At 43.0% G+C, this 21,767-nt stretch overlaps 1 protein-coding gene across 1 annotated transcript in view; it reads left to right on the top strand.

The window, feature by feature from the left end:
* The window catches only part of USH2A (usherin), a 4,817,015-nt gene that overhangs the window by 2,966,319 nt on the left and 1,828,929 nt on the right, over nt 1-21,767 (top strand). The window contains exon 41 of the mRNA XM_069608572.1: nt 1,657-2,285. Within this exon, the coding sequence (XP_069464673.1) occupies nt 1,657-2,285 (629 nt within the window). The remainder of the gene's footprint in view (nt 1-1,656; nt 2,286-21,767) is intronic.

Genomic DNA, 21,767 nt, shown 5'->3' with positions numbered 1-21,767 from the left:
TGATATGGTAGTACAGCACTATCTCTGTGTGTCTTTTTACCCAGAGAAAGTATTGAAAAATGGAACAAAACATAGGCTTTGAAAAACGTTTATTTATATGTTTAATCCAAATGTGCCTTTTCTCATCCACCCATCAGCATACCATACATGTCACCCTCATTTTTAAAGGCACCACCTGCTTCTCCTAACAAGCCTAATGCCTTTCACTCGAACAACCTTTCCAGCAAACCGTCTTTCACTTCCAAAGAAATGTGTTTGGCAATGTCTTTCTGGCTATTTTCCCACTCACTGGCTGCCCTCTTTTTGTTCCGAAGTCTGGATAACATTCTTAAGGTTTCAGGGTTGTGTTCAAGATAGATTCATCCAACTCCGGAAGCTTTTGCTATCTTCAGATTCAGGGTGAATTTCTGGAATCCTACTGTCATGTCTGTCTCATTAGAACACATCGCCTTCCAGAAGATTCTTTAAAGGAGACCAGGACGGGTAGGGTCAAGTCTCATGCCTCTTCCGATTTTTAAAAGACACCAACTGTCCCTTGAAAATATTGCACAGATGGTACTACACTATGGATTGATTACTAAAAAAATGTCAGTTCATTTAGGGTTGTACTGGTGACATTGTGATGAAAATGTGAAGCATATGTTTCTGTCCTGTAACGCAAGATGAGCCAGATGGCATATATTTTCTTCAGTTAATATTTTATTATTGTGTCATTTAGTTTAGGCTTGGTCCCAATTGTTACATGAAGGGCCTCATTAAGACCCAGGCTCTCCCGTAATGAAGGGTGCCGGTACAGGAACGGCACCGTTCATTACGGCACCCCCTATTACGAGGTCCCCTTGCGGGACCCCCTCAGAACGTCTGCTCAGATCAGACATCCTTAGCGGGTCCCGCAAGGGAACCAGGGAGCTAATAACGGGCACGTTATTAGCTCCCTCCCCATTGAGCCCTATGGGGGCTCAAATGGGAATGGGGATGGGTTTTTTCAATGAGGAATTACCGGGTGCACCAATGTTGGAATGACCCGGTAATTCCTCATTGAAGGAACCCGGTACTGGGACCCGGTATGGAGGCAGCCATGCCCTTATTAAGGGCATGGCTGCCTTCATACTCGTAATGAGGCCCGTAGTCTTTTAAATATGGGCATGGAAATCAAGATAAACATAGAAATCATACTGGGACGTAGCTATAAGGGCCGATTGCAGGTAGGAAGAACATGTGTAGAAGAAAGACAACCTCTCAGGTTTGGGAATGGTGGGGTTAGGGTGATTCTCACACTTATTAGAAGCTATTGTTCTATTTAACACACTAAACATATCAGCACTCACAGTACAGTGATGATGTTTTCATGTGTTGAATAGATTATGATGAAGGTAATTTCCCCCTGCTTTGACACTGACCGCCTCATTGTGTATTTTGTGGTTTGCAGTCGAAAGTGTGATTACAGAAATAGAGAAATGTAGCATCTCGTTGAAGGACTATGGGTTAAAATGTGGTCAGACATTGAAGCTTTTCTATCATCAAAGGTGTTACCACATAACACTAACAGTGACTATCTTCAAAACAGGTGTGTTTGTTATGTTGATAATCCTGTAATTAGTCATACGAAGTCAATCCTTGACATAATCTTCAGAATGTCCTTGTTCATTTTCACAGCACCTGGACCTATTGACCCACCACTTGTATTGGAAGTGCAGTCCAGATCACTAGTCATCAAGTGGCAGTGCCCATCAAAGCCGAATGGAAGGCTAACTCACTACAATATCCTCAGGAATGGTCAACGGCATGCAGTCGTACCAGGCCACAGCTTGAATTACACGGTCCTCCACCTCCAGCCATACATGGAATATCAATTCAGTGTGGAAGGGTGCACCTCAAAAGGATGCACTCTCTCGGCTGAGTCTCCATCCATTCGGACCTTGCCAGACAAACCTGCAGATATCCCACCGCCCGAGCTATATTCTGACACACCGACCTCAGTGATCATATCGTGGCAGCTTCCTCAGCAGCCAAATGGTATTGTACAAAACTTCACAATCGAACGGCGGGTGAAAGGAAAAGAACAGGTCCTATCAATTGTGACTCTACCTTTTAACGATTCAAGGACATTTGTGGACCAGACAGCAGCTTTGAGTCCATGGAACAAGTATGAATATCGGATCTTAGCAAGCACTGTGAATGGAGGCACGAATAGCAGTGCGTGGTCTGAAGTGACTACCAGGCCGTCGAGACCCGTCGGTGTACAACCACCAGAAGTAATGGCCTCAGGACCCGAGTCAGTCGAGGTAGGTTTCTTAAAGAACGTTGTGTAGTATTGTATTTTTTGTGACTAAGTAATTATTGACATATAATGTAGTCACGTTGTCATAAATACAAGTGATCAATATTATTCAATTTCATGCACCAAGATTTAATTTATTAGTTACATGGATTTTAAAAAAAGCTTTTGAAAGAACATTATGTCAAAGTCTAGGTGTGATAACATATTGCATGCAACTTCTAATGTGGCTATGCTTTCGTCGGGGCTGCCACAGACTGGTTGTTTGCCTTTTGTCACCAACGGAAGGTGTGAACATGGTATGCTTTGTCGGTACGTTTAGTCTGTGAAATAGTGTTAATGTTTCCAAGCGAGTGACATATTGACCAAGTGCTCACCAGCATTCCATCAATTCGCATGTGCAACAATTCAGGGAAGGCAGTGCATTATAAGGAATAAAGTATTTCCAAATGTATGATATGAATATATTATTAAATATGGAAATCCGCTTGCACTCAAAAATATTGTATATGCTCATATCTTCAAATTGGCTCTGGAGACACTCACTCTGGGGATACTCATTGTGCTTTTTGAAAATGGGCAGCTACCAACCCATTAACTTTAGTTATCTTTTAATCTATTAGGTAGCCAAATGTTTTCATATATTTGTATTGGTCCTTCAGCTTAACTTTCTTAAAATGTTACAAGCAATGAATGATAATGTGGCTATCTCTGCCAGTTTACACCTGTGAACGTTTCTGTATTTTCGCTTTTTGAAGACTATAAATACTTGTCAGCTGTTTCCTTTAAGCTTTAGCGCCTAGAAACCATTCAGCCTGTGCTGTACATTATTTCAGTAAAGATAAACATACATGAAAATAGTTCTGTCACAAATATAACTAATGCTTTTCAACAGTTCACACCATTTTACCCCTGAACATCTCATTAAAAGTAATTGCAGCATTAAGAACATTACTGAAGTACGTACAAGCAACAGCAGATATTATTTCTGGAGCCAAAGGATAGTAGCAGTCCTTTCTCAATTAACACACCACTAGTGAAAGTGAGTTCTCTGATCTTCAGAAGGCTCTTGGCCTGCAGCCTTTTGCTTCTCTTTGGTCGATGAACCTATAGTAGATCACTTTGAATGGACAATTAATAAACATATGGTTACAGTATTTCTTATACGTCGCTTCCTCCAGTTACATACGCTCATGTAACTGTATTATTTGGTCCTGAGCATCTCCAGCACAACGAGCATACTGAATTATGCTCACAATCACAAGATGTGTGGAAGTGCAACTAGAGCACATCTGAACTGGTCACTGACCATTTATATAATGGAAAAAGGGTTGCCATCTCTTGGGTCTGTAGTAAAGCTAGACTAATAGTTTTTTAAGTGGATGGGGAGGTGAAAACATCTGCGAAACTGCATTATTTTAGACATGGTTACAAATAAAGATTCGGAATGAGCAATGGAGCAATGGAGTAAATTCAATGAGTTTTATGACTGATGCTCTGTCAGAATGTGTTATTTTTTAATTTTATTTTGGGCAGTGGGTGGTGGGAGGGGAGGGTTGATGTTTGTGGTGTCTTTGATGTTTTTTATTTTGTTAGTTAAGTGTAAAAGTGCTGTTTAGGATAATTGGTTAGTGGTGAATTGGCAATTAAGGTTTGTAGAGTTTTTTTTTTCCCTCACTGTATTTGCCTTGATTTAGTTATCACATTTGATATTTTGTAATGCTCTATTTGTTCCATTTTTGATTGTCTGTTCTGAATTGTACTTATTTTTGAATAACCTAAATAAAGAGTTTAAAAATAAAATACAAAAATAAATAAAGATTAGGAATGTATGCATCATAATGTAATTCGAAGTAAAGTAGTCTTGTATATCATATCTTATCTTTGCTCTTTAAATAATGAACTGCACCATAGCTGTTTACCTATGTAAAAGCAGGTAATTGTTTGTGTCATCTTTACATACTGTTGAATACAATGCAGTTCAATAATCAGTAGGGCATACATTAATTTTGAGACTATCGTGTGTTCTTCAAACATGCACATTATTTCCACTGTGGCTTAAACTCTTTTGAACATCAGCCTGTCAATTGTTTCCCAAACTTGGCAAACTCCATTCCTCTCAGAAAGCCTCCTTTTCATGTAAAGCATGGCTTCTGTTGGTTATGGAATGTCCTTTGAGAGGTGCATATTTTAAAATATCTACTGTGGCTGCACAAGCTCATACATAATACAAACTTGTTTTTGCAAACAATTGGTTGCATGGCCAGTCGTAGTACTAGAAACCTGGACAGGATTTGACTTGGAATATGTGTGTGTGCGTATGTGTGTTTGTGTGAGTGTACATTTGCAAGACACACTTAGCAAAATAATGTGCATGTTGTTTTACATTTGTATAGCACACAATACAAGCAAAATTGCCTCTTGGCACTCAGCGCCAGCCAGGTTTACACTGTGCCCACAGCAGCCAGGCAGGGGAGGATGCATACCATTTAGAAAGATAAAGCTAGGGCAACGAGTACATTACTTCCAGGTAAAATCTTTTATTTTGCCCTGGAAACCTGTTGAGGACAAGTTGTAAAAAATTTAGACGGAACCTCAACTACTTGTTCCAAGTTGCTTTATTCTCTTCCATGGTAGAGGTTAATTTACAGTATCGGGATCACAGAATCTCAGTAGCATTGAATCCGAAGAATAACGATACCTCGTCTCGAAAATCTTTTAAAACATTTGTCTTTTGTTAAGTTTCTGTTACCTGTATCTCACATGTGCTTGTGTACTTTGGTTCGATTTTGGCCTGCCTATGGCGTGATATAAATGCTCCAGAAATTGAGAATGGGAAGAATAACATGTTAAATGGACAGGAACACCAACCAGAAACAGCATTGGACCGAGCCAGCAGGCGCCAACTGACTCTCACTGAACCTCCAACAAAGGCTCACTCCCAATATTCCACCCAGAATCAGGCAGCCATCTAATGTGTTTGCATCATCCCTCATTCACGCGATGCACCGCCTCACTCATTCATGTACACACAGCATGGGACAGGATATAAACAAATCCCTCCTTCACAGAAGGAAAACACCAAAACTCTGTCCAGGTTAAAAGGCACAGTGGTGAGTAACAGGGTACATACACTTAGGTAATACATGGGAAGCAGGTTTGCAGTCACTATTACCACAGAAAACAGGCCTGCGCCTCCTCCACTGTCACAACACCTAGTCCTAGAGTATACACGTTCTTGGTATGCCACATTTCAAGGGGTATGCCACTTGCATCTCCTTTGCACTGGGACTGCCACCTGCTATAAAGGTATCAAATGGCAGAGGCGTTGCTGTGGGTGGCGGGGCTAAGGGGGCTATAGCCCCAGGTCTTTTGGTTGTGGCCCCAGATAGAAGCTCAGGAGCTACAACTAAAAGGCTAGCTAGCCCTGAGTCCCGACAATCCCGAAATTAGCATAGCCCCAGATCTTTTCCAGACCTACCAACACCCGTGTGCATCAGCATTTCTTTTTTTTTTTATTTTTTTGCTTGTGTTTAATTGTATTACAATTTTTACAAGATTTTTGCCTTCACTCGATTCCAACATGTTTCCTTTAATTGTTTGGTTTATTTGTGCTTCCTGCTACCTTCCATGATGTTCTTTTTCTTCTTTAAAGAGGAGAACAATTTCCTATTTGTTCTCAGATATCTTTTCTTCCAACTTCAAGCTGTCCAGAAATGTTGCAGTCGCTATAGTCAAGGTAGTTGAATCCCCGCTCATTAGCTTATTCCACCAATCCTCTTCACTGGCAGTCTGATACTTTAATCCGTATGGGTGGAGGTAAGTTTGTCTGAGTTTGTTCGTTCCTGGGCAGTGAAGAAGTAGATGTCGTAGTGTTTCAGTATCCAACCTTTTACAATAGCGGCAGTTGTTATTCTCTGATTGCTTCCTGAGAAAGAGAATTTCATTTGTCTTCAGAATGTTCAGTTTGCTCTCAAGAAGATTGTTCGCAGTCTTTTGTCTGGGAACTTTTTTAGATAGTTTCTTACTTCGTCCAGCTTTTGAGTGTTGGTTGTATGATGGGTCGGGATTGTGTGTTCTTCCGCTTTTTGTAACGTATCGATCCAGTCTTGTAACTTTAATTTCTTCTTTATTTTCCCTGGAATACGTTCGATTTCCCATTCAGAGCAACCAATTTGTGCTGCTTGTTCCAAAAGGCTGTTATACCAAGTTGTTAGCATAGGGTTTTTGCCGCTCTTCATTTCTTTGAAAATGATGTCCAAAATGTTTGGTCTGGGGAGCCTTAAGATTTTTCCCAGAAACAGTAGACTGTTTCTCTCCACCACTGATTTCAATGATTGCAAACTTAGTTTGCGTCGGATGTTTGCTACAGGGGTGGAGTCTGGCAAACGGAGCACGCAACGCCAAAATGTGCCTTCCAGTTTTGCCCACAGCGTCTTCGGGAGATATGGCATTGCCTCTGCTCCATAGGTCAAAGCTGGGGTGGCTTTTGCTTTAAAGAATTTTATTATCGGTAGAGTTGAAAATTTACTGAATTTTCGTTCCAGGGATAGTGCTTGGGCTGCTAGTGTTTTTGCCTTAAAGAACAGGTGTTCTTGCATCGTTATTTCAATTCTGCTGGAAGATAATTTCACCCCCAGGTATTGGAAACTCTTTACTGTATCCAGTTTTTCTGAGTTTGCAAACCATTGAGGGCATTTACTTGGTCTAGATGCTTTTCCCAAGATCATTATTTTGGTCTTTGAAGTGTTTAATTCCAGGTCGTTTTTCTTTAAGTAGCGGGTAAGACTATCCAGTTGTCTCTGGAGCCCGATGGGCGTTTGGTCCAGAAAAAAGATGTCATCCGCGTAAAGCAGGTGGGTCACTTTCAACTCACCTATTTGGGGAGGAAAGGAACGGGTGTCATTTTCTGCGTCCACTATGTCCCCCATGTATGCCTTGTACAGCGCCGGCGCCAGGGGACAACCTTGCTTGACTCCTCTGGCCGTCTGTATGGTTGTTGGCTGCATTGAGCTGGACTCTGATTGAAGTGTCGCTGTGCAAGGCCTTTATGGGTTCGAGGATAAATAATGGGCAGTTTTGTTTTTCCAGTTTCTTCCATAATTTTCCTCTAGTTACACGGTCGAAAGCTTGGACCAGATCAATCGTGGCGATGAAAATTGTAGGTTGATCCTCAAAGACTTTGGATTTCAAGATGCAAATCAGCATAATATTGACAGAGGTGCCTAAGTTCTTTTCGAACCCTGATTGTAATGGGTCCGCTGTTTTTGCCTCCTTCTGCCATGTCTGAAATTCGTCCAACACCAAGGAGCCAAAAAGTTTTCCGAGCACATCCAGAAGTGCAATCGGCCTATAATTTTTTGGGTCGTTCCTCAAGCCCTTCTTGTAAATAGGAACGATATTTGCTGTTTTCCACGTGTCGGGAATGGATCTTGTAATCCTGCATCTTCGGAATATTTCCGTTATTAACAGTGCCCAGGCTTTTGCATCCTGTTTGAGGTGAGTGTTAGAAATTCCGTCTGGGCCAGGTGCACGAGAGTTGTTTAACTTCCTGATCTTTTCCAGAATAACCTGCTCAGAGCATGTTATCCATTGCGATGTATCTCGTTTTGCCACTTTAGTTTCTATTGGCGTTGGTTCTTTGAATAGTTCAGTAAATTATTCTACCCATTTCTCTTCTGAGACACTGTTGGTAATGGTCTTGTCTGCGACTGCCAATTTGTTTTTTATTAGCTTCCAAAAGTCTTGCGAGTTCTTTTTACACACTGCTCTCAACATGGACTCTGCGTCTTCTTGATACAGTTCCCATCGAACTGATTGGAGCCATGCTTTGTAACCTTTTTTTTGTGTAGTTGCCAACTTAAGATTTGTTTGTGTTGGGTTTAATTTAGCCTGCTGTGTTATTTTTCGTAAGTAGGATTTCTTTATCCTCAGTTCTTCATTATGTTTGTGCAGATGAGTTTTTTCCGGTCTTCTCTTATGCATTGGGCACAAGCAGAGAATGAGAAGTGGACAATAGTCAAGTTTTTCAGTGAGAATTTTTGCACTGGATTGTCTATTGTAAGTTGCTGTAATGTCAATTAAGGCATCCGATGTCATTTTCAGCCGATTCCCTTGTGAATTTGTTTCGAGCTTGTATGACTTTACCACCGGTGCGTGTGTTCTTACTGACCATGTCGCAGTTAATAGGTTGTGATCACTGCAGGTGGTTTTCACTACCGTAAACCTCTTGATTATTGAATATAGCTCTTTAGAGGCAAAGATGTAATCGATAGTTCTTTCCTTTCCTTCACTTTCCCATGTTGGAATCTTTGGACTAGCAGTTTCTAAGGAGTTCAAGTTATACAGGTCCCGGGATTTCATCAACTCACACTATGCAAGTCCTCATGCTATTGATTGTGAATTGGCGGTGTTTCGCAGTGTCTTTGTAGCTTTAGAAACAGGACAAGTAGCGTTCAGGTCGCCGCATATCAAGATGTGATCCATATCGTAAGTTTCAGCGACGTCTGTTAATATTTTTTCCAGGGTGTTCAGAAAATCATTTGTTTTGGGTTCCATTGGGTTCCAATAGATGTTCAGTAAGAGGATAAGGTCGTGACTGGGCTTTTCCTGGGATGTTTCATCTTTTGCTCATTTCAAAAGTATTGCCTGGATTGCCAAGGATGATCTCAGGTTGTGGGCTATTCGCAAGGTCCCCCCTGACCTGACAGCTGTTAGAAGGCCTGATATAGGTCGGCCTCTATCCGCTTTTAGAGCAGGAGAGAGTAAGACTTCGTAGCCATCCAAGCTAGGCGGGTAGAGCAGCCAGGTCTCTTGCAAGCTTATTAGGTCAAATCGGCCAAGATTTATCTCCCCAGGTTGAGTCAGATGGGTGTGGCCTCTGGTGTTCCATGAGCCAATAATGATCTTTTGCTCCTGCTTCTGTGCACCATGCGTTTGCTTTGATGAGACCCTTCCAATACTCGCCGGGGGACGATTTGATTGCTATTTCTTGACATAGCGTGTCAGTACCGATGGAATCCATGCCCATTTTTTGGGATCTTTTTCAATCTTATCTGCGTGATTCTGGGTCAGAGGCTTTTCTCGTTCACTGCGTGTTTCTTTTTCCCTTGCGACCAGTCGGGGGAGTGGACCCCTTGGGTTTCTATTTGATGTGCTTCCTGAGGCCTCCTCGTTTGTTCTCCACCGCCCTTTGGTGGTAGAACTTTCGCTGATCTTTGCTCTTTCTTCATCTCTTCTGATGTACGACGAGTTTGAACTTATGATTTCTCGAACTATGCTTCTTTCATCTATGTTTTTTCGCTCATTCTTCTCTGGTGTGTGGTTGAATTTTCTCTTCGTTCTAAGAGTGTCTTTCACATTTGGAGTTCTCTGTGCCGGTTTCCATCTTTCTTTTTCGTTGGTCTCATAATTACGTTCTGGTTTTGTTACGTGTGAATGGGCTCTCCTGTGACCTCTTTCTTCTGATGTAGTTTCTCTTAGGAGATAACCTCTTTTTGACAGTTCTCCTGTTGCCAAGAGCAAGAGTTTTTTCACTGTTTGAGACGTGATATGCAGAAAGATGCTGTCTGTCCTAGCTTTATGTGCGAATTCCACTATGTTTATGTCCGCACTTCTGATTTGGTCTCCTTTATGAATTTTTTCCAAGAGCTTCATAGTTGCTCTTCTGTTTAGGACAATTTTTTCTCCCGTTCTGTCACGTCGTTCTAGTTTCAGCGTGCGCGACGAGTGACTCTTGTGAGCGAAGATAGCAGATGTTTGCGTAGGATTTTGCTGTGAAGGCGAGACAAAGAGTCTTAGATTTGATCTGGTTGTCCTGTCCAAGGATTTGTCTTTTCATCTGGTTTCTTCTGTCCTGTGACTAGTTTTTCTGTATGTTGGAGTATTAGAGTTTTTTTGTTTTTCACTTTGACTAGTCGAGTACTTGTGTCTACAATAAGAATCGCTGTTTGGTGTCTCTCCGAGCCTTGCAGCACCGAGTTTTTCCTTATTACTCTTTAAACGAGAATCATTGTTTCCTCCATGCTTCAGTTTGGTTTTGTTGATCTTTGTATTAGCCAAGCGGAACAGTGTTTTCCTCTCTGGAGTAATCTGACGTCTTCTGTCGCTTGTATCTTCTGCTTTGTCTTTCTTTTTTATTGATGTTGATATTTGAGTCTGATGTTGTGTATCCTTTGGATCTTGATTCGGAGATTTGTCGTCCAAAAAAGACACCTTTCTTTTTTTTATGGACGGTCGAGGTATATCTGACTCCGATGTTTCAGTGGAGTAGACACTTAAATTGGATAGGTCAAGTGAGTTATCTTCGATGACTTGACCCGACTCTCCTAGTTTGATGTTCTGTTGGGAGTCGTTTTTCGTGGACTTTGATTTTTGATCAATCACCGTTATCCATTTAGTCATGAGTTTGTTTGTATTGCTTTCGGTTGACATTTTCTTCTGTATGTGGAGTGCTTTTGTGTTTTGTTTTTCTTTCACTAATGATTGACATTTTATAGTCTTTTCTCTCGGCTGTTGTTGGACACTCTCTTTGCTCTGCAATTTGAATTGAACTTCATCAGTTTGATCTTTAGGAGTCTTTTCCATGTTGCAAGGCTTTACGTGTGAGCTCATGTCTCTTTTAGTGATGCATGGTTGTCGTGAATACTCAAGTGTTTCTTTGTTAGAGGTATATGTCGGCCTCTCGCCAGTTTTATCAGTGGTCGTTGAGTATGCATCTTCGATTTTTTTTCCTTATTCTCAATCAAGTCCGTTTGGGAACTGACGTTCACTGATTTGTTTTTGAACTGAAATACCTCAGGATTATCAGTCATGGAGCCTTGGTCGTTTGTGCTTGCCTTCCATGCTTCTAGGGCCATTATATAGCCTTCAAGATGGATTAGCTTTGAGTTACATGCCGCTAGTAGTGAGGTATGGTCCCTCAGCGTGTCATCGATGGTTTCATATAATTTCCCAAATGGTGCAAGCGCAATGGTCACGGCTGACATAATAGGTAATATGTCAATGCTTTTGGCGGGTGAGTTTTTCTCCTTTTTTTTGCACTTCATTTTCCATCTTTACTTTATGTGGAGTAGAGAGTAGCAGTCGTAAGGCATCCGCTGAGACATCGTTCTTTCTTTGCTGAGGGGCAGGTTTCCTACCTGAAATTGTGTCTCTGAGTTTTAACATGTTTTTGTAATTTAGTATTGCCTCCGCCAATTTGATTTCTTCCTGTTTTCTCTGGTGATTTGGTTGAGTCATCGTTGAATTGTTTTCCCTTTCTTTCTCCTTCACCATATTAGTTTCATTGGATAGTTCAACTTTGTCCATTTTGTCTAACAATCCTGGTAGCAAAGGCGGTAGTTTTTGGCTCGTGGTAAATTCTGATGTTTTTGCTACTTCATGATTTCTTTCTTCAGTCAAATCTAACTGTGATACAGATTCTTGTTTCTTTTCTTCCCCATCTGTGGGAACAGCTGATTGTCCCGGGATATTTTTTTGCCCTTCATCGTTGTTTTCTGACTTTTGCTCCGTAATTCTTGAATCTGTGTTAGTATTGATTGATTCAGTTTTTTGTTGAGATCTGGGTGGATTGTAGTGCCAGCGTATTTAGGGTAATGAGCTGGCATTTTCCATTCGCTGTACTAAAACTGGTTGTTTAAGTACGTTTCTTTGGGGAGATGGTGGGATCCCCTCCAAGATTTCCAGGTCGGACAGTTCAAACCGGTTCACCGTTGGGATCTTTCCCAATTTTTCAAAGAACCTTCCAATCGGGTTATTTGTCGGGGTTATTATTTTACCTGTTCTTTTCGTCTGTGTATTTAATGGTAATCTGTTGTTGGGTGTTGATGAGCCAGTTGGCTTAGGTTTTTTTACCCTTGACTTTTTGTGTTTTGATTAAATGGGATTTCGTTTGATTTGAAATCTGGAGTGTTTACCTTTTCATCACCATCTTTTTGGAAATTGAATGAATGATCCAAAACTGTTTTGGACTGAAACCCGTCTTGTGCTTCTGTCGTTGAGTAAGTGTATATCTTGCCCCAGTTGTGTTCTCTCAAGATGTTCAAATCATCTGTTACATCTGCATCAGGGTCCTCCAGGTACGATAAAGTTCTGTTGGAGCAATTATGGTCTCTGTTGTCCGTTAAATCCAAGTCAGGACTCGGTAGAGCGGCTCTTATGATCACTGGGTGAGTCTCACTTTCAATCCTTGGTTTTTTTGCAGGGTGCGCTTTTTTCCACACCAGTGTCTTTTTTTGCAAAAGTTTTGTCCAAAAATTCCTTCAATCCTTTCTCAGTGGTTAGGCTGTTGCCATTGACTTCATCTGAATTCATTACTCCATGAAGCGGCTCCGTTCTGCCACCAGAGGGCAGGTCGCGGCAGCACTCGGTCTCGGGCTCTCCGCCCACCGCTTCCTGAAATGCCGAACTCGATCCCGGGCACGCTTGGATTAGGCCCATCCCTGTCCCCCTCTCCTCCGCACCCAGGTCCTCCGCAAAGGGACCCCCAGCGACCCCAATGGCATCCCGCTCCGGGGGCGGCGGGGTTGTTTCAATCGCCCCCACAGCCCAGCCAAGAAGCCGGCAGCGAGGCTCCGTCCCCGGAGAGAGGACACCCCACGGACGTCCGACTTGCTCCGATGCCAGCGGGCCCAACGTCCGACGACGCGGCCTCCCTCCAAAGTAGGTCATATTGATGCCGGTGGGGAGATCTAAGGGGAGGAATCGGGGGTGAATGTGTAGGCATTCCTACTTGCTGCGTGTCCGTCGTTTTATTTTTGGTTTCTTGTTTGGTACGTGCGTGTGGTTCAATTGACATTTTCAGTGTTAGAAGGCCACTTCTTAGCACTCAGCCAGTTTCTTCGTAATCAGTGGGCCTTAGCTCGGGCTCTTCTATCGGGGGGGGGGGTCCTCCATAAGCACGCAAATTGCAAACAGCATTTCTCTAATGGCCACCAAGGATGCTACGATTATGCTACACAAAATGGTTGAGAGGGCCTGTGCAGAAGAGGACAAACAAACATCATGGAGCTTGCATGGTGAGGCTTGGATTAAGCTGGGGTGTGCACGGGCCGCCCCAAAGAAGCAAGTAGGGCAGGTTGTGGCTTGTTGGTGAGAAGGTGTGTGCCACTACATTTGAACAATTCTGAATATATGATGACAGGGCACTGGAGCCATTCGAGGCATCCGGCTTGAGTGCCGTAGCATTTCCATTCACCGGGCACTGCATAGCACCGGAGTATGAAATACAGCTCCGATCATTTAAGGGAGCAACCTTAAAACACCACATGTAATTCTGCAGATGTATCCCTAAACCCACCCAGATGAATGTCTGGTTTGTGGAATCAATTATCAAAAATTAGAACTGATCAAATCCTAAATCCAAGAACTCAGCAATTAAGGGATGGTGGTACAAAAATATCATACACTAGGAATCATGTAGAAGACAGGCAAACTGTTTTGTTTCAGGGTGTAAAGGTATCAAAGCTGTTGATACATGTTGATGATTATATAACTTAGCAAAGTGCATTCCAAAGGAGGGGAGAACAACATGTTATATTGTCTGTCTAAGTTTGCTTTGGAAGATGTTAATAACAGGCACACTAATGAGTAATCAGTCTGATAAACTTACAACCAATTTCTCTGTTCTATATTCAGAAAAGGATAACGTGGTTACTCTTAGCATGTTGACTCACAAAGTGGTGCCACAGCGTGGATGTCTTCCACAGTCGGTCTCTCAAATTTGATAAGTGCTGGGTTTTCACACTAGAAGATATACATTTCAATAACGGAAGCCCAAAGTATACAAAATCAAGTTACTTTGCATCTGTAATGTAGCTTATGTAGGTTCTACAGCTCGGGCATTAAAAATGCATTAAAGATGTGTTTTCAGGATCTCATGAGAGCAAGGTGCATTATGATTCCTGTATATCCAGCTGTGATCTGCTTCCAGGATATGCACAGTTCTAATACAGGTGGGCTCAGGGTTTTTATAAGAATATAATTAATTCTTAGACTACAAGATTCAAAATGGATCAACCACCTGCATGCATACATCACCCATGGCTTCAGCACAGCACAGAATTAGCACTAATAGTGTAGATCTTTGTACAGGGTCGATCATAGAAACCTTGACCTGACTGTGAGATCGTATACCACACCCAATTCTCTATATTGCTTTTGGAACAATCCCTACATTCAAAACACTATGAGTTTTTTTTGTATAAGTCACTGACCATTTGACTGTTGGTCTTTGTAGAATATAGGTCCTCCTATTTTGAGACATCACTTTTATCAGAAAGAGTTTCATCACCACACAGGCCATTTTCAATCAAATGTCTGTTTAATGTAACAGCATGTGATTTGGTGTTCTAGTCCATGAGACAAGAAAATGTAGTTGCGAATGAACCAACGTTACACAATGTTTTAATATATTTTGCATGCACTTTCTTCAAGATCTCGAGCCATTATTGTGAAAATTTGAGATGATCTAAACATGAAACAAACGTAAAGAAAACCTGTACTCTCCCTGCAATATGGTGTTAGACTTTCCTGGTTTACGGGGGTGGCTCTTCCTTCCTGACACATGCCCAAACAGATGTTCTGGACAGCATCCAGTGATAATGTAGCCAAGGAAAATATCACCAAGGTGGAATATTTACCCATATTTGTCCCTGGAACAAAATTAAGCACTTTCCACAAAGATTCTACGACTGAGGTTTAGAAAAGTAAATAACATCACTCCCAGAATATGTTGGGGAATGCTTTTTAGGGTGCGGGAATAAGAAATCTCCTCACTGTGCATATTTTACTAGCAAAGATATCCCATAGAGCAGAGAGGACACCTACATGTTTGCAATTATGTTTTGCTTCCCATAATATACACTGTCAGGCTTATCAGTGCCATTTCCATGGCTGCCTCAAGACTGAGGCATTAACACTTTCATTTTACAGGATACCCAGCACCATCTTCTTCTTACTCCGCCTACTTTAAGTATGGTTAACCATCAACACACACACCTATTCCATGACTACCTTCTTAGAGTTAATTTCCAAAGGAAATTCTTGTTAATGAAGACTGCATATCCAGCTCTCCTTTGAAAGATGACCCTGTATCTTGCAACTTTTGTTGTATGGTTACACCTACCATATTCTCATTGGTGCCCCGCTATCTCCCATTAGTAACCGGCGAGGGTCGACCAGAATGTAACAAGCATTCTGATTGGCACTCGCTGGGGAATTACCAGGCCGGAAATTCCTTGCACGCAAGTACGTGCGTTCGTTTGTTCCCGGCGGCGGGCGTGGAGGCCCCTTAGCCAATCAGGAGGATCGAAACGGGGCAATCCCCACTCCGAGCCTCCCCATGGCTGGAGGCTGCTTTCGCCCCCCGCCGGGGACTCAGGTATGTTTTTTTTCCTCCACACTCCCCCCCTGCAAACTATCCCCTCCACGCCCTCCCAACCCCACTTACCTTCTTTTTTCTTCTTTTCTCAGGAGCAAATGCACTGGGAACACTTCTGTTCCCAGCGCGTCCGCTCCCGATGGCTGCCATGGAAAGGGAAAATGGACTACGTTTTCCCTTTCCCGGCAGGCATTTTATTTGACTTTCTTTTATTTTATTTTTTGAAACGCCGCAGCATTTCGGAACAGAAAAAAATCCAATTAGTACCCCATTAGACTCTGTACTAATTTCTCAATAAGCTACATTATTGAGAAAAAGGAATACAAATCATGCATATTGAACAGGATATGGTGAATCCTGCATACATCCTTAAACAAACCTCCACACCTGACCAGTTAACTCTTACAACACATCTTGCATATCCCTGGAGAAAAAAGAGCAGTGAAGCACTGAAACAAGTTATGTTATGTTGTAAAACACACACGGGAACACAAGGCCAGAAAAACAGTATTGGAACTGTGAAAGTCCCATGGGATAGGGACATCTCATGTCCTGAAACAAATAGATCTTATCGCCCATGCCTCCCTACGAGCAATGGTTGGACGTGATGGACATTGTTATATCTCCATGCACAGAATTATTGCCCATCAATAGCATCTCAAAGCATTCCTATTAGGCCAACTTGCATTCTGTTTTGGCCAACATGTGTTTCTGTTGTCAGGAGTGTGACACACCAGCAACAGTTTATCTCTAGAGATTCTGACGACTCTATTTCAATACCCATGTTGGCAGACTGTTCACATGGATGTTAACAATTTGGAACAAAAGCAATTGTCAGAAAAGCCCCAGAACCGTGACCCCCCACCCCCTTTCCTCAAGGGAGAAAATATTTACAGGGCATCTCACCCCACCGGCAGCCCCAGGGAGAGGAGACTTGGGCTCCCCCCATAAAGAGCGAAGGTGAACAGGCGCTAGCACACGCCCAACGGGCCAGGACAGGCCATGCCATAGAGCAAACGGGACAGAGCAGCAAAGGTGCCACCAGAGGCCACGGAAGCCGACACAAAGGGCTCCAACGATTACCACAGGCCTTGGAAGGACGAGCAGAGGACTCTGGTGGGCTCTGTGTCCCCATTAAGGACATTGGACCACCAACAAGGAGGAGCGCTCGGGAGACCAGCAATCCCAAAACAATCGACGAAGAGCCATGGTCTATGCAGTGAACACGGCCAACAGAGGAGGGGGAGGTGCCACCCTCCACACAGGGGGCCCCATATCAGCAGCGAGGGAACAAGGGGCAGGTGGAACTACGTGAGAGACTCTGGGCAGAGTTCTCTTGGAGAGGAGGATCTTACATTGCCACTCACACCTGGTCACCCCAGGGAGAGTAGACTGGGCCCCCCACCATAAATGGCGAAGGGGAACAGTCACTAGCATAAGCCTGGGGGGTAGGCCTGGCCCTACTACAGACTGTACGGGGCAGAGCTTCAAAGGTGCCAGCATAGGCTATCAGGAAAAGGAGGAGCGGCTGGCACAAGGCATGCCCACAAGAGGACTGGCAGCCCTGCAAAAATTCAGAAGGCGAGAGGACTCTCAACCACCAGACGCCCACAAACTGGTGCTGGAAATGGGCGATGTCACTATCAAGGAGGACATTGCAGGTGTTATGGAAGAGACAAGTCCTGTGTTACAATTCGTAGCACTCTCTCGGGGAGGCACGCAAATCCAAGATGGCCGCACCCATGCCATTGTTTACTTGTTATTAGTAACAGCATCAGCTGTTTGCTGAGAGCGCCGCACGCTCGGATTGGCTGGCCTGCTTCACTTATCCCGACCTGCACCACCGGAAGGCGCAAGTCGGTTGGCCCGCCCAACTAAGGCCTGCCATATAAGGCTAGAGCCTGTCTCTGCCTGTCCTGCCGCATCGCGGCTGCTCGGCGCAACACTATGCGTGTCGGACCTCATCTTTACAAGAACCTCATCACTCTGGTAAGCATATACAGCATACAATACTGTATACTGTGCCCTTACCTAACGCCCAACCCCCATAACTTTGCCACTCGTGAGTTGGCTGTATACACAATGGTTTATCATCACGCTGAGTAAAGCACATCAGCCTACTAGCTTTACTGCAGCATACAGCAGCATCAGCTACAGACTTGTGCCCAACATAGTGTTTACCACTGACCTTGCCTTTTATGCTTAAGACTGAACTAACCCACATGCCTAACCCATGGTGCTCACACTGAACTAGCCTACTGGGCGCTTTTCTGTTCATCGTTCATGCTTACCTCTGACTCCTGCCTAGCCTACGGCGCTTACTACGGATTTATGCCTATCTGTTCATCTGATCTCCGACTATGTGTTTATCATTTTAACTGCCTCTCATGTTTAACCTTGTACTAGCATAGCGTGCGCATTACTGATCATCTTGCTTACTGTTGACTAGGTCATGACTAGAGTACTGACTGGCATTTTGCTTACTACTACCTCACTAGACTATCAAAGTGTACACACACTGCATAATTCAACTATGCTCACTAGACTATGCATCAACATACTGTGCATCAATTCACTCGCTACCTCATATCAGCCCATCTTGCCTACCCTGAGCTGCAAACTGTGCATATTAGCCTATCTTGTCCTTCCTGAGCTACATATTGTGTATTAGTTCACCTGTAATTGTATATTAACCCAACTTGCCTAGCCTGAGTTGCATATTGTGTATATATTTACCTATCACTTACCACTCCCTAGCTAACCTCCTATGCGACACCTTGAGCAGAAATGCCAAACTACGATCAAGATTGCCTAAAATTTACGAACCCCTAGCCAGACTAGTCACAAAACCTAGTAATAGAAGAGACCTCCAACTTAACGCCAACAAACCAAACACCCCCCATACCAAAAATGACTCCCAATGTAATAACCCTACAAACAACCACCGCAAATCAAGTAATAGACTAACAAAAAAGAAAAGTAGTGTCACCTTGGCGACATCAAAACCAAACACCCCACTGAAGGGTGCCCTTATTAATGCTAGGTCATTAATAGCACATGCCACTGAAATTGCTGATCTCATCCAAAAAGGTGATTATGACCTCCTAGCCATAACGGAAACTTGGCTGCACCAAGCAGCAGGACCTTCTCTGATGCTTTCCTTGCCCCCTAATTACAAGATACTCAGAGAAGATAGAGCCAATTCTCGAGGAGGTGGCTTAGCCATCATTGCTCAAAATAATCTCACTATAAAAATAGAAACACGTTCAAACACTAAATCCTGCAAAACCTTAACCGCTAAACTCTTAAAGTCACCCTCTCAATCTATCAACATACACCTTATCTATAGACCACCAGGTCCCATTGGAACGTTTGAGGAGGACATTTCTATGATCCTCTCAAATAACCTAAATAACGAATCGCAAGCCATCCTTCTGGGAAACCTAAATTTAGGTTCCAATGACCACAAAGGTTTGCAAGCGACTAATATTGCCAATGTCATCTCAGAACTAGGTTTCTCCCAAAAAATCTCACAACCCACCCATGAAAAAGGCCGAACACTCGACTGGGTTGCTGACCATATCTGTAATGTAACCATTACCAATGTCAGTCCACAAATTTGGACAGATCATGCGCTAATAACCTTCCTTATAAATGAAAACATGTCCCAACCCATTGAAATTGCATTGGCTCCCCCTTTACCAACTAGTAATAAAAAAAAACATAACCACTGACAAACTGCTACCACTTATCCTCCCAACTCTAAATTCCCCACCTGATTCACTGGACCCCTCAGCTCTAGTAAAGGAATTCAACTCTAACATGGCCATAGCCCTAGACACTATCGCCCCATTGAAAATGAGAAAAAGAAAGCCTAGAGCACATTTAAACACCTGGTTTACCCCCCACCTCAAATCTTTAAGGATGCTAAAACGCAAATGTGAATTTGCCTGGCGACTAACCCCAACGAAGACAAACAAAGTTGCGCTCATCAACGTCTCCAAGACTTATAAAAATGAAATAAAGAGAGCTAAAAAGAGAACGTTAACAATAGAATACTGCAGGCTAAATCTGAAACCAAAGAGCTATTCCTTATACTAAAGGAACTGTAAAACCCCATCCCTGCTCAGGATAACTGTGACAACAATAAAATATGGTGCTCTAACATCCAAAAAGCATTAAACGACAAAATAGCCACACTCCAAACTAAAATTGAGAAAAAGAAACAAAATATTTCTCTATCAACTAACCAAAGAGGTAAACTACTGACCTCTACCAAACCAGAACAAAAATGTAACTTCGCCAAAGTAACTATACTAGAGATCGAAAAAATAATACTCTCACTCAAACCTTCCAACTGTCGAGTTGACTTATGCCCAGCCCAACTGATAAAAGATGCGGCCAGAGACTTGTCCCCTTTTATTTCTAAACTCATTAACTCCTCCTTTGCATCAGGCATGATACCAGATAATCTCAAACAATCTTGGGTCCTCCCCCTCCTTATAAAGCAAACCTTGGACCCGTCCATCCCGATCAACTACAGGCCCATTACAACGGTACCATTTCTGTTAAAAATTCTAGACAAAGTGGCTTACCTACAGATTCAAAAATACTTGGAGCTGCGCCATCTTCTAGGCACTAGACAATCAGGTTTCAGAACCCAGCACAGTACTGAAACCGCACTCATCGATCTCAAAACCCAGGTCGATGAGCTGAGGGAAAACGGCCTTACTCCTCCTACTGGATCTCTCAGCGGCATTGGACTTGGTAGATCATGATGTGCTTTGTACCCATCTGGAAACAGCTGCCCACTTCTCCACACATGCCATTGTATGGATCAAATCGTTCCTAACTGGTAGAACCATGAGGGTTTTCTCTACCTCTTCAGCAGCTGACGCAGTACCCATTACATGTGGAGTTCCCCAGGGCTCTTGCGTCTCCCCCACTATGTATAACATCTTCACAAAGCCCCTGTTTGATGATCTGGACCTTCTGGGTGTCACCTACACTAACTATGCAGACGACACTCAGAATCTCATCCCACTTTCGGGGGATTATGACCAGGATTTGGCCTTGGTGAATAAGATTTACCTCATCATTCAGGCATGGATGGCCCGCCATGGTCCATGCCTGAATGATGACAAAACAGAACTCTTCATACTGGGGAATACACAAAACATCAAAAGACAGAAAGACGACTACTCATCATTCGTCATAGATGGTAACACCATTAAGGCAGCAAAAGAGGTAAAAACATTAGGTTTTTACCTCGACTCTTGCCTCTCCCTAACAAAGCAGGTGAGTGCGATGGCATCTAGCACCGCATATACCTGCAAGTTGATTAGAGCCGCAAAGCCATACCTGTCCACTACCAGCTGCCTCACCCTTGCAAGAGCTCTGGTATTATCTAAACTAGACTATTGCAGTGCATTATACATAGGATCTAATAAACACACGCTGCAAAAAATCCAAACCCTGCAGAACAATGCTCTCAGAGCTGCTTTCGGAATCCCAATAAGAGAGCATATCTCAGAGGTCAGAAGACAATCTAACTAGTTCTCTACAGTGGACAAAATTAAACTCAAAACAGCCTCGCTAACATTCAAACATATTAATGATCTAGCCCCTAAATACCTAACAGAAAGGTTCACTGAAGAACATCCACTAGACCTACCAGAGTAGCATACACCAACCAGCTAGTGGTACCCCCATTCAAACTGAGCACTGCCGGAGGCAACAGCTTTCCTGTCAAAGCTGCCCAGTTGTGGAACTCCCTCCCACCTTTCCTTGTGAAAACAAAATCAAAATATCGAGGCTGAGTACCCCAAAAGGAAATACACCAAACACGGGTTACAAAGGAACATACAAAGATCATTCATTTATACTGAATCAGTTACAAAGAACAAAACAAAATCAGATAGCTATCGGCCCTCAGTACAACACAGCGAACTCCAGCCTAGTTCGGTGTGTTCAGTGAGAGACGCTGTACATTAGAATTCATTGCTCTTTTATACTATTTGCTAACACGATGTCCAACCCTACTTCGGGTTAATATTCCTCTAACACATTACTGATCTAGGGTTCATGCCGAGTTTGCATTTCCACATG

The sequence above is a fragment of the Ambystoma mexicanum genome, chromosome 4q, assembly GCF_040938575.1.
Source record: "Ambystoma mexicanum isolate Mex_15411 chromosome 4q, UKY_AmexF1_1, whole genome shotgun sequence".
Lineage (NCBI taxonomy): Eukaryota > Metazoa > Chordata > Amphibia > Caudata > Ambystomatidae > Ambystoma > Ambystoma mexicanum.
Note: the sequence above shows the minus strand (reverse complement) of the source record. Positions and strands in the feature narration are given on the sequence as shown.